This window comes from Myotis nattereri (genome assembly GCF_964212035.1).
Source record: "Myotis nattereri genome assembly, chromosome: 1".
NCBI lineage: Eukaryota > Metazoa > Chordata > Mammalia > Chiroptera > Vespertilionidae > Myotis > Myotis nattereri.
Window position 1 is genome coordinate 172,548,597 of NC_138075.1, and position 16,138 is coordinate 172,564,734.

Consider the following 16,138-nt stretch of genomic DNA (forward strand, 5'->3'; position numbering starts at 1 on the left):
ATATTTTCTATAATCTGTTTTTAAAAATCCAAATTACTTAGAAACAAATTTCTAAGAAAATGCATTTGTTTTGTGAGTGAAAGATGTTTAAGTTTTCACTGATTATCTAGTTTAGCATTTTCCATACCTACATACCTACATAGCTACTAATGTGTCCCCCCCCTTAACGTATGAAAATATTCAGAGCCCTCTTGGTATTTCCACTCAGAAGTGAAAATGTTACTCTTACCTGGTAGTTATCTCTCTGGAACATTATTTTTCTTTCTTCAATAAAGTTCAACTTAGTGGAGAGTTCATTTATGATGAAAGTATTCTCTGGTAGTTGACAAGTAGCTTTGTTTACCTTATAGAGAATATGACCTGTGAATATCATTTTCTACTAACGAATGATGTAATCTTCTAATAAAAGAGTAATATGCAAATTGACCATCACTCCAACACACAAGATGGCTGGCAGAGGAGGGCAGTTGGGGGCAACCAGTAGAGAAATGGAGGCGCGGCTCTTGGCCAGGCCAGGAGAGAGAGAGGCAAGTTCTGATCAATGGCTGTCACAGAGGCTATGGATCAGACTCTGCCTCTCTCTCTGAAGGCCTCTCTCTGGGCCTGATCCACAGCCCTTTAGGCAGTCAGTGCTGGTTTGGGGCACCCACAGTGGCCCCGTCAGTGCTGGGTTGTCAGACTTCTGGTCTGGTTGATCCTTCAGTTGTTATGACCCTGGCTCTTTATTATATAGATATGCACACACATACACACACACTAGCGGCCCAGTGCAAGAATTCGTGCATCTTCAAAGGAACTGTGGTTCGCAAGGCTACAGTGGGCACTAGGGTGAGCCTTGGCCCATCCTCTGCACCCCCACCCAGCCCCTCCCACCCACTGACTGTATGGAGCGATTGGGGCCAGCACCACCAGAAGGTGTGAGCGGTGGCTGCTGCCCCAATCACGCCTTAGGAGCAGGGGGAGGTGGAGAAGACCTGAGGGGTGATCAGGACTGGCAGCTGCCACTCACACCTGCTGACAGTGCCGAGCAATCAGGACCAGCACTGGGTGTTGACAGCAGATGTGAGTGGGGCTGGCACCGGGTGCCAGCACCGCGTGAGACCACGGCACGCGGGAGCAAAGAATTTTCAGTAACAACCAGAGTTTTGCCCTGATGACAGCGACTGGCCCCGCTCACCTGCTCCACCATCTCACCATGGCTGACACTCACCATGTTCCACACTCTGCCGCCTGCTGCCAATGCCTGCCATGTTCCATGCGCAACCCCTGGTGGTCAGCGCACGTTATAGCGACCGGTTGTGCAGTTATTCCATCATTTAGTCTATTTGCATATTAGGGTTTTATCTATATCCATATCCATATCCATATCCACATCTACACTAATAAAAGACAAACATGCAAAATGACTGTACCTTCACTTTGCCTTAAGCCACACCCACCAGCCCATCAGAGTGGCTATATGCAAATTAACCCAACCAAGATGGAGGCTGGCAGCCACGGAGCTGGAGCAAGCAGGCTTGGCTGCCCCAATGATGGAGGAAGCCAAGCTTCCTGCCTGCTGCAGCCAGCTCTGAGCTCCACTCAAAGCAACAAAGTTTCAATTATAGAAGATAAATAAACACCAGATACCTGCTTTCAGCTGGCCGTGGCCACGGAGCCGGAGCCTTGGGTTGCCCCTGGCGATGAAGGAAGCCAAGCTTCCCTCCCGCCCACCCTGGCCGGCTCTGAGCTCCGCTCCAGGTTACAGTTTCAATTATAAAAGGTAAATAAATCCCAGAATAAAAAAGAAAAGAAAAAAAGGAGAGGCGGGGAGCTTCCGTCGCCGGGGGGGATTGGCCAGCCTAAAAACGGCCCACAGTCTCTCACCCAGACTGGCCAGGCACCCCAGTGTGAACCCCCCCCCACCCTAAAGGGGGTCGGGCCAGCCTGAAAACAGCCATCAGCCCTCACCCAGGCTGGCCAAACCTCCATGGGGTGAGGGTCCCCACTGCGGGGGGCTTGACCAGCCTGCAAACAGCCATCAGCTCCTCATCCATGCTGGCCAGGCACCCCAGTGGGGACCCCCACCCTGAAGGGAGTGTGCCCAGCCTGCAAACAGCCATCAGCCCCACACCCAGGCTGGCCAGGCACCCCAGCGGGGCCCCACCCTGACCCGGGACACCCTTCAGGGAAAACCAGCTGGCCCCCACCCATGCACCAGGCCTCTATCCTATATAATAAAAGGGTAATAAGCAAACTGACCCTAACAGCAGAATGACTGGGAATGACTGGTCACTATGAGGGACACTGACCACCAGGGGCCAGACACTCAATGCAGGAGCTGTCCCCTGGTGGTCACTGCGCTCCCACAGGAGGAGCTCTGCTCAGCCACAAGCCAGGATGACAGCTGCCAGTACAGTGGTGGTGGCGGGAGCCTCTCCCGCCTCCTCAGCAGCGCTATGCGTGTCCGACTGCAGCTCAGACCTGCTCCCCGCTGTCAAGTGGACATCCCCCAAGGGCTACTGGGCTGCCAGAGGGATGTCTGACTGCCAGTTTAGGCCCAATCCCCAAGGGAGCGGGCCTAAGCCAGCAGGTGGACATCCCCCAAGGGGTTCCAGACTGCGAGAGGGCACAGGCCGGCTAAGCGACCCACCCCCCCACCCCGCGTCAGCGCACAATTTTTGTGCACCGGGCCTCTAGTCTGATTATAAAATGAGCAGAGGATTTCCTGTCTTACGTTTAAGTTCTTTATCCACTTTGAGTTTGTTTTTGTGTATGGTGTAAGTTGGTGGTCTAGTTACATTGTTTTGCATGTATCTGTCCAATTTTCCCAACACCATTTATTGAAGAAACTGTTTTGACTCCATTGTATGCTCTTGACTCCTTTGTCAAATATTGAGCATAATGGCTTGGGATGATTTCTGGGTTCTCTGTTCTGTTCCAATGGTCTATATATCTGTTCGTATGCCAGCACCAGGCACTTTTGAAAACAGTGGCTTTGTAATATAGCCTGAAATCTGGCATTGTAATTCCTCCAACATTTTTCTTCTCTCTTAAGATTGCTGCAGCCATTTGGGGTCTTTTTTTGTTCCATATGAATTTTTGGAGAGTTTTTTCTAGGTCTGTGAAATGTGCCATTGGTATTTTAATGGGGATTGCATTAACTCTATAGATTGCTTTGGGTAGAATGGACATTTTAATGATGTTGATTCTACCAGTCCATGAACATGGTATATTCTCCCATTTGTTTCTATCTTCCTCTATCTCTTTTTTCAACATCCTGTAGTGTTCTGAGTAGAGGTCTTTCACCTCCTTAGTTAACTTTATTCCTAGGTATCTTAACTTTTTTGGTGTGATGGTAAATGGAAGTGTTTCTGTTGTTTCTCTTTCTGTGAATTCATTATTGGTGTATAAAAAGGCCATAGATTTCTGGGTGTTAATTTTGTATCCTGTTACATTGCCGAATTCATTTATTAAATTGAGTAGTGTTTTTATGAAGTCTAGGGTTTTCAATGTACAATATCATGTCATCTGTGAATAGTGACAGTTTTACTTCTTCTTTTCCAATTTGGATACCTTTTATTTCTTCTTGTCTGATGGCCATGGTTAGCACTTCCAATACTACGTTGAATAGCAGTGGTGAGAGTGAGCATCCCTGTCTTGTTACTGTTCTTAGGGGAAATGATTCTAGTTTTTGCCCATTGATTATGATGTTGGATGTAGGTTTGTCATATAAGGCTTTTATTATGCTGAGATATGATCCCTCTATTCCCATTTTGCTGAGAGTTTTTACCAAGAAAAGGTGTTGGATTTTGTCAAGTGCTTTTTCTGCATCATATGAAAACATGCTCAAAGTCACTAATCATCCCAGAGATGCAAATCAAAATGACAATGAGATACCATCTCACACCTGTCAGAATGGCTATCATCAACAAATCAACAAATGACAAGTGCTGGTGAGGATGTGGAGAAAAAGGAACCCTGTGCACTGCTGGTGGGAATGCAGATTGGTGCAGCCACTGTGGAAAACGGTACAGAATTTCCTCAAAAAATTAAAAATGGAACTCCCATTTGGCCCAGTAATCCCACTTTTAGGAATATAGCCCAAGAAATCAGAAACACTAATCAGAAAGGACATATGCACCATGTTCATCGCAGCACAATATACAATAGCCAAGATTTGGAAACAGCTTAAGTTCCCATTAGCAGATGAGTGGATTAAAAACCTGTGGTACATCTACACAATGGAATACTAAGCTGCTGTAAAAAAGAAAGAACTCTTCCCATTTGCAACAGCATGAATGGACCTGGAGAGCATTATGTAAGTGAAATAAACCAGTTGGAGAAAAAAAATATCACATGATCTCACTCATTTGTAGATTATAATGAACAACATAAACTGATGAACAAAAATAGATCCAGAGATGTAGAAGCATCAAACAGTCCATCAATCTTCAGAGGGAAGGCAAGGGAGGGTGGGGGAGGGGGGTGGTAAGAGATCAACCAACATGATTTCATCATGTGCTGGGGCTGGGGGTAGCTGGAGAGAGGTCAGTGGGAAAAAAAGGAGACATATATACTACTATATATAATACTTTAAACAATAAAGAATTAAAAAATAAATAAGTAATATAAAATATACTGTGATCCTAAAAAAAAAAAAAGTAAAAACATGTATGCATATAAGTAGAAGTAATGGACAAAGACAATAGTGTGGTGAAGGCCTGAGGAAGGGGATGGGTGCGAGCTAGAAAGGGTCAAAGTGGGGGGGGGGGGGAGAGAGAATATCTGTAAAGTGTTCAACAATAAAGATAAATGTTTTAAAATGTAAAAAAATAAAAATGAGCAGAGGAGCCCTAGCCAGTTTGCCTCAGTGGACAGAGCACAGGCCTGCGGACTGAAGGCACTCGGGTTTGATTCCAGTCAAGGGCACATACCCTGGTTGTGGGTTCAATCCCTAGTAGGGGGCGTGCAGGAGGCAGCAATCAATGATTCTCTTTCATCATTGATGTTTCTCTCACTCCCTCTCCTTTCCTCTCTGAAATCAATAAAAATATATTTAAAAAATAAAATGAGCAGAGGAACTGAATAGATATTTCTATTCAAGTCAAACCACAAGGAGATAACACTTCACACCTATTAGGATGGCTACCATCAAAATGACAAGAGATAACAAGTGTTGGTGAAGATGTGAAGAAAAGGGAACTCTTGTGCTCTGTTGGTGGGAATGTAAATGGGTGCAGCCACTATGGAAACAGCATGGACGTTTCTCAAAAAATTGAAAACAGAACTATCATATGATCCAGTAATCCCACTTCCGGGTATATATCCAAGGGAAATTAAATCATTCTCTCAAAGAGATATCTGCACCCCCATGTTTATTGCAGTCTGGTTAATGGTAGCTAAGAAAGAAACAACCTAAGCATCCATGGATGGATGAATGAATAAAGAATATGTGATATTCATTCATCTATCTTTTATACTTCTTTCATCATTTCACACATATAAGGAAATATTATTTAGCCATGAGAAAGAAGGGAATCCTTACATTTGGGACAATATGGATGGACCTTGAGGACATTATGCTAAGTGGAATAAGGCAGACAGAGAAAGACAAATGCTGTATGAATTCACTTATATGTGGGAACTAAAAAAGCTGAACTAATAGAAACAGAAAGTAGAATGATGGTTGTCAGGGGCTTGGGGGTGAGGGAAATGGGGAGATGTTGGTCCAAGTGTACAATCTTCCAATTATAAAATGAATAAGTTCTGTGGATCTAATGTACAGCATGGTGATTACAGTCAACTGCACTGTACTATATTCTTGAAAGTTGCAAGTAGATCTTAAGTGTTATCACCACAATAAACAAGTAGTAATTACTACATGAGGTGATGGAGGTGTTAGCTAAAGCTATGGTGTTAATGATTTTGCAAAATATGAAGTGTATCAAATCAACACACTGCACACCTTAAAGTCACACAATGTTATATGTCAATTATATCTCAATAAAGCTTGAGAAAAAGAGAAATATACTACTTTAGAAATCTATATATATAAAAGTCTAAGTGACTGTTGTAACTGCAACAACCAAACAGATGACCAAACAGGTTGCATGGGGCGGCCAACCAGGCAGGGGGTTTAGTGAGGGCCGACCAAATGACTGAGCAGCAGGCTGTGTGGGGCGACCAGGCCAGCAGGGGTGCAGTTGGGTGTGACCATGCCGGCGCAGGGGGGCAGTGAGGGGTGACCAGGCTGCCAGAGGGGGTCAGGGAGGGGTGACCAAGCCAGCAGGGGGGGCAGTTAGGGGCGATTAGGCAGACAGGCAGGCAGGCAGGTAAGCAGTTAGGAGGCAGTGGTCCCGGATTGTGAGAGGGATGTCTGATTGCCAGTCAGACTGGCAGTCGGACATCCCCCAAGAGGCCCTGGATTGGAGAGGGTGCAGGCTGGGCTGAGGGGACCCCCATCCCCCCCATGCATGAATTTCGTGCACCAGGCCTCTAGTAGTACTAGAATAGTACTTCTGAAAAGCATTAACCCTTGTATGTAATATTTTCTCCTATTGAGATTGTTATTTTATGGTGAATTTTGCTCAGATTGCCATTTAGCAATTTATTTGTAAAAGCATCTTATTTTACCTAATTTTTAATGGAATGATATCAACTGAATTCTCTTGTTTCATTGAAAATGCTCTGGCTCCTCTCCTGTCCCCTAACAAGGTTAGCAGCCTAACCTTGGTTACTTCTAGATTATGCTGTGCATGCTAATGAAAATGCTAAACCACTCTCATATTTGACTAGTGTTTGTGCATCTAATATATTATATTTAATATGTAATATATTCCTCTAGAGTCTATCCAGTTAGCAAAACAGGCAAAATTTTGAATTATTAAGGCTGAATAAAATATTCTTTCTGTTGTGAAAAACATAACAGAACAAGACTCCAATTGGCTGAGAACTACAAGATTTGTATTTAGTAAGATGGTATATACATTCCTTTAGATGCACACTTACCTTATACACTTCTTTCATCATTTCTAGAAGAGGTTTCAGATTGCAGTTATTCTGAGGTGTTTCATCCGAATAAATCATTTGAGCAATGATGGCTGATTTAAGCATCTGGACCAGTGTGTTGAGAGAAGACTCTTGCAAAGATGCCCAACACTGCTCTGAGGGATGCAAAATCAGCCATGATAAATATATACCCCTCTGCCCCCCTAAGAAATACTCCCTCAGTTTCTACTGGGTTCTTTAATGTGAGAAATAGATATTTTCCATTTCTGATTACAAAATCCATAAAATATGTTTTCTAAGGATATCATCCTGGACAACATTTATTACAGAAAAAAATATTTTCCCTGATTAAGCATCATTGGAATTAAAAGCTCAAATTCGGGATTCTAAAGAAATGTGTTGATAGTTCATATTTATGCTTGATTACTTGATTGATTTCATGATTGTCAAACTGAAAGTTCTATAGGTTATTTATAAAGTCTGAGAACATACATAGGTGAATACACATACACATACATGTATACCTGTCCTGGCGGCTACTTTGCTCAACTCCAGGGGAGCATTTTACTTAGATACAGTGTGGATGGCGGCCCCTTGAAGTTGGGCTACCTGGTGGCCCAGACTTCTGTGGAGGGTCATTTTGCAAAATCTCTCAAAATTTAAAATGCATGTACAGTTAGACCCAGTAATTTTGCTTTCTGGAATTTTCCCTGACTGTGTACATTTATAAAGGTACAAAGAAATGCATGTTAGTACTGTTATGATAGCAAAAATTATAAACAACTATTCATAGTATATCCTCCCAATACAATCTATTCAGACATTACATAGAATAAGGCAGTTCTACCGATTCAACAGCAGAATGCTCTCCATAATATACTGTTAAATGGGGAAAAGCCAAGTTGCCAAAGTATGTGAGTGGTATGCAGCCACTAAAAAATGCATTTCTATATGTTTTTATGCATAATATCTTTCAAAGTTTACACAGGAAACTATATTCAGCCCTAACCGGTTTGGCTGGGTGGACAGAGCGTTGGCCTGAGGACTGAAAGGTCCCAGGTTCGATTCCGGTCAAGGGCATGGACCTTAGTTGTGGGCACATCCCTAGAAGGAGGTGTGCAGGAGGCAGCTGATGGATATTTCTCTCTCATCCATGTTTCTAACTCTCTATCCCTCTCCCTTCCTCTCTGTAAAAAATCAATAAAATATATTTTAAAAAAAGAAACCATATTCAGTAATTGCTTTCTGAGAGGGGAACTAGGTGGCTTATATTTCACTGTACATATCCTTTGTTCCTTTAAAATTGTAAACAGACATCCTATTGTAGTGAATAAAATAAACTAGAACACAAAGCTTAACATCTTCTTCATCCCCTCTGGTTAAGACGTCTAAAGCACGAGCAAAAAGTTTCAAAGTGGATTTATCGTGACTGGATCCTCTACGGTCACTAAACTCTGATGTCAAAGCCATGTCCAAGTCTAAGAATTCTACATGCCTTGCACGATATAACAGTAATGATTAGAATTGCTTTAGGTTTATCTTTTCAATAATTCACATATCATGTACTCAAGTATTTGTATATTTTGAAGCCTATTCAAAATTTGCTACTTCTACTTCAGACAGTGACTCTATTGACAGCTAAAATAAAGTAACATGAAAGTAATCAAACTTACTCAGGACTCGTAAAGATCGGTCACTCATTTTACAAAGAGCCTGTGCAAAGGGAACCACCAGACTTCCCGAGTTCCTAGGATCGTGCATCACAGGACATTGTGGGAGCAGAAGGAAAACTGACAACGCTTCTTGGTGTGGAGAACGGCATGGAAGAGCTCCGAGCAGATGATCCCTGAGACATGTAGTTATCTGCAGTTGAAACGGGATCGGAGAAAGAAAGGCCCGGGGTAAGTTTTGGGAACAGGGTTTACATTCCTCCACTTTCCAACTAGAATCATCATTTAGTTTTCCTGAAACCTGTTGTTCATTATTCCTTGCATCCCAAATGCCCCTGAAGTAGTATGTGCGAGCCATCCTTCCGATTTTATAGTGGGGTGCATAAGGAAATAAAAGTGGATCATGTGCACGTAGGTGCTGAGGGACTTGTGGAGGTGGTTCAATTAGAAAGTGACAGAGCAGGGATCCATACCCAGACCTGTCTGGGCTAAAATCTGCCTCGGCAGAGAAAAGGCCATGTGTTCCCCTCTCCAGTCCTGTTGCAGCTTCCTCCTGGGTTCACCGGAAGATGGTATTTTCTAGCCGCCTCCGCAGTTAGTGGGGCCATGTGACCGAGTTCTAGCTAATGCCACGTGAGTGCAGGTGATGTACGACACTTCGAGGCATGGCCCCCAGAAACCTCTCACGTGACCTTACATACTCTTTCTTAATCTGCCAACCAAACACAGAAGATCTACTGGAGGGTTTCATGGCCCCAGAACCCAGAAAGAAGGAGCCTGAGCCACTCCTGAATTCAACTGTGCAGAGGTTGGAAGGGTAGCAGACTATGCCACCCCAAAATATGCCACTCTGGCATGAGGATCATTTTAAATATATATATTTAATTTATTTCAGGGAGGAAGGGAGAAGGAGCGAGAGATAGGAACATCAATGATAAGAGAGAATCATTGATCGGCTGCGTCCTGCACACCCCCCACTGGAGATCAAGCCCGCAACCGGGCTGTGTCCTAGCCGGGAATTGAACTGTGACCTCCTGACTCATAGATCGACACTCAACCACTGAGCCATGCTGGCCAGGCTTGAGGATCATTTTGAGCTGAAGGCAAGTAAGAAAAAACAGACTAGAACAAGCTTTCTGGCTTCCCCTCTATTTACCTGAAAACTGAATATAAATTCCTTTTGTGAAGGTGTCCTCTTACCCCCAACTTCCTGTGCCAGGAAGAGGATAACCACCTTACAGCAGAGATGAGCTAGCACTGAGAAAGTCCACACAAACAAATCTTACTAACTAGCCCTTTCCTACCATTCATTTCCCCATATACTTGCCTTCCCACAATTTGGCACCTCTAGAAGCTCAAAGTCCTTTTCCTTTGTCTGGTCACTTCTCTACAAGATGATTGTACTTTACTAAGATGCTATATAAGTCCAAGTTCTAACCACCCCTTCAAATTTCTTATCCCTGAATATATATATGAAGGATACACCCGTGAATAAACTTCGGTTTGTTTTTCACCTTTTAACCTGTCTTTTCTCAATTTTGTAGGATCTCACCCAATGAAACTAAGATGGATAAATGGGAAAAAAATTTCCCTCTACAGGTGCCTCATATTTTCAATCCTCATGGAACTATGATGTGGAAAATAAATCTTCATTGTATTAAGCCACTGAAGTTTAGAAGTTGTTTGTGACAACAGCTAGCATTATTATACTATCTAATAGATCTTAGATACTCTTTTTTAAAAAAATATATATTTTATTGATTTTTTGCAGAGAGGAAGGGAGCTGGATAGAGAGATAGAAACATCAATGAGAGAGAAACATTGATCAGCTGCCTCCTGCACACCCCTTATTGGGGATGTGCCCGCAAATAAGGTACATGCTCCTGGAACCGTTCAGTCTGCAGGCTGACGCTCTATCCACTGAGCCAAACCAGCTAGGGCAGATCTTAGATACTCTTAACTATAGTTTCTGCCTCTACATGACGTAAGGGTTAAGTAAGATGATATATGCAACAATAAACTGTAAAGTACTATATTATTATTATTACTATTATTATTATTGTTATTACATCAGTGTTCTTACAATTAGTTTTCTCAGGATTAGGGATGAATCAGTAGCAGATTGACCTCAACCAGATTTGAGTTTCATCTCAAGAAATAGAGACCAGCCTTTTCGGTCTCTTAATCCAGGATTATCCTGCTTCCCAAACATGATAGAGGTTATTACTTTTCAAGTAATGGTTTTCTCATATTGAAAATAAAAATATTGTTACCCTGGTTGGTCGGTAGGAGCGTCATCCTGTACACCAAAAGTGGCAGATTCCATTCCTGGTCAGGGCACATACCTGAAGTTGCGACTTTGATCCCCTTTTGGTGCATGTGTGGGAGGCGACTGATTGATGTTTCTCTCTCTCCCTTCCTCTCTCTAAATATTAATAAAAATATGTTTTAAATAAAATTATAATCAATCAAGAAAGAAGGAAAATTAAAGTATTGTCATCTACTGTATGTTTAAGTGTTCAAAGAGGAAGTAAGAGCCAGCGCTTAATACAGCATCTGAAATACAACAACCACAAAATGAACACTGTCCCCTCTCTCTATCAGGTCCCCCTCACTCAACTCCCAACAAAAACTGCAATCATAATTGTTCCTGTAAGGAAACTCTAGTGCTCTGTTTCTCAAGTAAATATTGACTTTTACTGATACCGTGATAATTTAGCCCAGTTATTAATAACTGGAAAGGAGCAAAGAGAAGGTCAAAGGTTAGTGACTTGCCATTGTACAGCTTTGCCAGGAAGCTGTGGTTTAACACTCCCCAGGAAGCCACTGGTTTGTTCCCACTGGGGGAATGGACTGGACAGGGGGAGAACAGACACATGCCCAGTGAGGTCTGGGTGAGATAGGGAAGGTACTTGTCTGTCAGTCATACCTGGGAACAGGTCATTGGCCAGAGTAGGTGTGGCCACTGCAAGAGCAGGAAGATGTGAGGTACTTAACTGCTTAAACAAAGGAATTCACTCTCTTGTTGCTCTTGTCTCTCTTTTGCTCTTGGGACTCTTGTTGCAGGGGGCGCACCCTCGGCTCCCTTGCCCTCACCCACAGGGCCCACAGCCATGTGGACCCCACACACAACTCTATTTAATGACGTTTTGACAGCATGCATCCTTCCTTCCTCTTTGCTCATCGCTAGCCACATCCCCAAACCTCTCAACCCACTCGGAACTATTGCAATACTCTCAAGCCAGTTGCATGTTTCATACCCCAAGTTTCTGTGAACACTTCCCTCGCTTCCAGGAGTGCCCTCCCCATGTAGGCACCTACTTCCCCTGGGCACCTTGTTTTGTTTGAGTGCTGTGAGTAGAGCTGACTATCCAGGGCCTTAGTCATGACTGAATTCATTCATTTAAAATATTTACTATATACCTACTATGTTCTACGCTAGGCATTAGGGAAGAGAGTGGCGTGTAAAACACACCCAGTCTTCCCATTAGTAGCTCCATGAACGTGTCTATGTGCCAAACTAAGGCACGACCTTCTAAGGGCAGAGCATGGCTCTTCCATGGTTTATCAGGAATCCTCATTGCAATGACCCGCACAAAGCAAATATTCAGATGTTTGCTACATAAATGAATGCCAAGGCTGTGACTCTCTATCACAGAAATCTCTAAAGAGAAACATTACAGGTCTTCTGACCCAATTGTCCATCTGAAATAGTGGAAGATTGCTCTCTGTTATGTCACTTACACTTTATGATACTGTGCTGGCACAACCAAGATATAATTAGCCTTCCCTTCACAGGTGCAGAAATGGCCTTCTATTTTTGTGTGTGATCTTTCCATTAAGTGTTGCAGAGTCCTGATAAAGGGGCATCATTAGGGATCCATTATAACTCAGATCCCTAATTGGGCCATGGTTCTGTCAAAGTTAACAGAATGGAACTTTCACCTTCCCTTGGGATACAGGAATGTGTGTGAGAGAGAACTTGAAAGCTAAGATGCAGAATGCTGTTTTTTGCAGACAGCAACAGAGCAGGTGAGGGGCCTGAAAGGGAGGGAGAGAGATGAGAGCAAGATTGAGAGGGAAAGAGATTGAGATATATAGAAACAGAAGAAAGATGAAAGGGGGGGTGGGAGGGAGAAGGAGAGAGAAAGGGGGGAGGAAGAGTGAGAAGGTAAGCGGGAGAGGAAGAGGAAGGCAAAAAGAAAAGAAGTGAAGGAGAGAGAAAGAAAGAGGAACCAGAGTGAGACCCAGAAAGAAACACATTGAGAGAACATAGCAAGTACCACCCCTACATCAACCAGTGCAACAGTATAGGGAAATTAATTAAGAAAGGCTGAATCAAGAAAGGCTAATTCAATAACGGAAGTATGTTTGCATGATCTGCAAGTGGGAAACCTAAAGACAGTAATGACAGCGCTGAAACAAAGAAGCAACAGTCTCAAAAAGAACAAAAATATTACAGAACCTACAGAACGGAAGTGCAATGGAACAAAACAGAGAGGAAGAATCCAGAAAGCCCTCAGTGAAGGGGATGTTCATGTCAGAAAAATTATTCTCATTTCTATACTTACGTTTAAAATATTCTAGTGTGCCAATCTCAACAATTCCTTTAATCATCTTCCTAATGCCCCAAGAGTGCCTATCTATTTACACTATTTTTAACCTGTGTGACTACTGTTTGCACTCTGTGGGCAAACACCTGAATGCTATCTGAGTTTAACCTGGATATACAACAAGGTCTTAGAGAATCTCCCAAAACAAAGTATTTCTTTGGAAATTTTGAGTTCTTATAAAAAATATTTTAGTGATTTCCCTTTTGCAAACAATGTGAAGAATACCACCATGTTAGTAATCCAGTCTTTCTGGGTTAACTCCTTAAAGGTGTTTCTTGCTTTAGTTAAGTCCAAATGAGTAAACGTGGTGTCTGCAGCTATTCTGTGGAAGAAAAATTTTAAAAAGAGATAAGTAAATGAAAAAGTTCAATTCAAAATTAAATATTAGATTATCTATTCAGATGAAAGGCTTTTTTCTAAAGCTTGCTTTCACTTCAATAATTTTATATTTTCCTCAACTTTACAATAACTATAATAATTTGGCTGAACACAAATACAATTAAAAACGTAGCTGATGCCCTAACTGGTTTGCTCAGTGGTTATAATATCGGCTGAGGACAGACGGGTCACAGGTTTAATTCTGGTCATAGGCACATTCCTGGGTTGCAGGTTTGATCCCCACCCGGTCGGGGCACATGCAGGAGGCAACCAATCAATGTGTCTCTTCCACATCCATGTTTCTTCTCTCTGTCTCTCCCCCTCCCTTCTACTCTCAGAAAAATAAGTGGAAAAAATATCCTCAGGTGAGGACTAACAACAAATACACACACACACACACACACACACACACATAGACATACATATATACATATGTATATATATATGACAACATATGATTTCTAAAACATCAAAAATATCAAGGCTGAATTAACAATATATGCAGTCTAACTTTAACTCGGATATTGGATAATCAATAAATATTTATTTTCTATTAAAAAACAGCCACAGCCCTGGCCAGCCTCACTCAGTGGTTAGAGTGCTGGCCCCAGTCAAGGGCATGTACCTGGGTTGCAGGTCCCCCAGCCCCGGTAGGGGTGTGTGTGTGGAAGGCAACCAATTGATGTGTCTCTTTCATGTTGATGTTTCTCTTTCTCTCTCTCCCTCCTCCCTTTCTTCCATTCTCTCTAGAAATCAATGGGAAAAATATCCTCAGGTGAGGATTTTTAAAAAAAGCTAAAAAAAGGCAATTTCCCTGAGTTACATGAAGGGAAAGTGGGGACGAAATAAAAGAGGGTTCAGAGCAGTAAACTGTTAGTATTCTAATAAACCATAATGATGTGTATTTAAGTCATGAACAGTAAACTAAATATAGTCACTGTCTAAACATAGACACATTCTTTGTAAAACAATACATATATTTGGTGTCTGAAAATAGATTCTTTCAAATAAAAATTATACAAATATGTAGAAAAGGAAGTATAAAGTTTTTCCCTCATACTATTTAAAAATTCAAAGAAATTTTAATATCTTACAAGAAAGTTTTTAAGTAAGTTAGGGTATGTCTTTCCTAAGGAATAGCATGCAGCCATTAAAATGAGGTAATAAAAATATGAATATGGAAATTGAACAAAGTGAAAAACAGACAAATATATTAAGTGTAAAGTTATGTATAAAACAACATATAATCCCATTTTTTTGGTAAAAGAATATATTTACATAGAAAAAATATACACGCTGTTACTCTTAGATGGTGGATTATGGATGATTTTCATTTTTGTTGCTGCTGTGTATCTGTATTTTTGACATTTCCATGTCAATCATATATTTGCTTTTGTAAAAAAATAATTTCTAAAGAGATAAACACATAGCTAATTAAAGTACTTAAACCAGTACCTTATAATCTTTCAAAGTATTTTTAAAATTGAGATATAATTAACATATAACATTGTATTAGTTTCAGGTGTATGACATAATGACTAAGTATAGGTATATATTACAAAATGATCACCACAATAAGTCTAGTTAACATCCATCATCACATAGTTACAATTTTTTTGTTATAATTTTTAAGATCTCTCTTAGCAACTTTTAAACATAACATACAGTATTAACTATGCACCATCTGTACACAGTACTTTTAACATAACTTTATAAATTTATTATATATATTACCTTTCCCTTACAAAACTTCCAGTCAGACATGCAGGAGATGAAAATATCTCTCTGATTTCCCTATAATAGGAATAAGACAGTGGTTAAAACAAATTATAAATATGCCTTCTTATAACATGAGACGTGATAATTAAAACATCTTATAATTGTGCTTCAAACCTCTCCCTCAGTCTCCAATGTGTTTGCTATTGCCTTGGGTATCTAAAAGTTGATTCCATTTGCTAAATCTCAAATTTTCAGTGGCAAACAAAGGCAATCAAAGGATATGTATTCAGAGAAGCCACGGGGAAAGCGGAAACGGCTCAACATAGGGTCATTATTTTCTGTGACAAATTTAACACTCTCATCCCTCCCAACTTTTCCCAGCCCTATTTATTTCTGTTCCACTGACGTGTAAACCAAAAAGTTAACAGAAATTGAGGTCAGGGGAGTATGTTCAGTTCCATCCTTGTAACTTTTTAAATAAAAATGTTCTAGAATTAGAAAGCCATCCTAAAAAACTCACTAAACAGACTTTTTGTAAATATAAGTATAGTCTTTATAGATGGTAGAAGTTGTTCAGCGGTGACGAGGAGGTCCACAAACAAGTTCTAACGTCAAATAGGGTTGGGAACCTGTGACTGTATTTCCTGCTCAGATAGTCAAAATAGACAGAAACATGTCAAAGGCCCAGAGAAGTTCCGCAGTAAAGAAAGCTGCCTTCATGGAGATTCCATGCTAGTTGTGATGATTATTGTATGTTTCAATAATAGT

The 16,138-nt window shown here is 41.4% G+C and overlaps 1 protein-coding gene across 1 annotated transcript in view; it reads right to left on the bottom strand.

The window, feature by feature from the left end:
* The window catches only part of LOC308532172 (E3 ISG15--protein ligase HERC5-like), a gene marked incomplete at its 5' end in the record, with an annotated part of 51,897 nt that overhangs the window by 20,139 nt on the left and 15,620 nt on the right, over nucleotides 1-16,138 (bottom strand). The window contains 5 exons of the mRNA XM_081109467.1: nucleotides 230-343; nucleotides 6,991-7,145; nucleotides 8,664-8,853; nucleotides 13,502-13,595; nucleotides 15,386-15,445. Of these exons, the coding sequence (XP_080965593.1) occupies nucleotides 230-343; nucleotides 6,991-7,145; nucleotides 8,664-8,853; nucleotides 13,502-13,595; nucleotides 15,386-15,445 (613 nt within the window). The remainder of the gene's footprint in view (nucleotides 1-229; nucleotides 344-6,990; nucleotides 7,146-8,663; nucleotides 8,854-13,501; nucleotides 13,596-15,385; nucleotides 15,446-16,138) is intronic.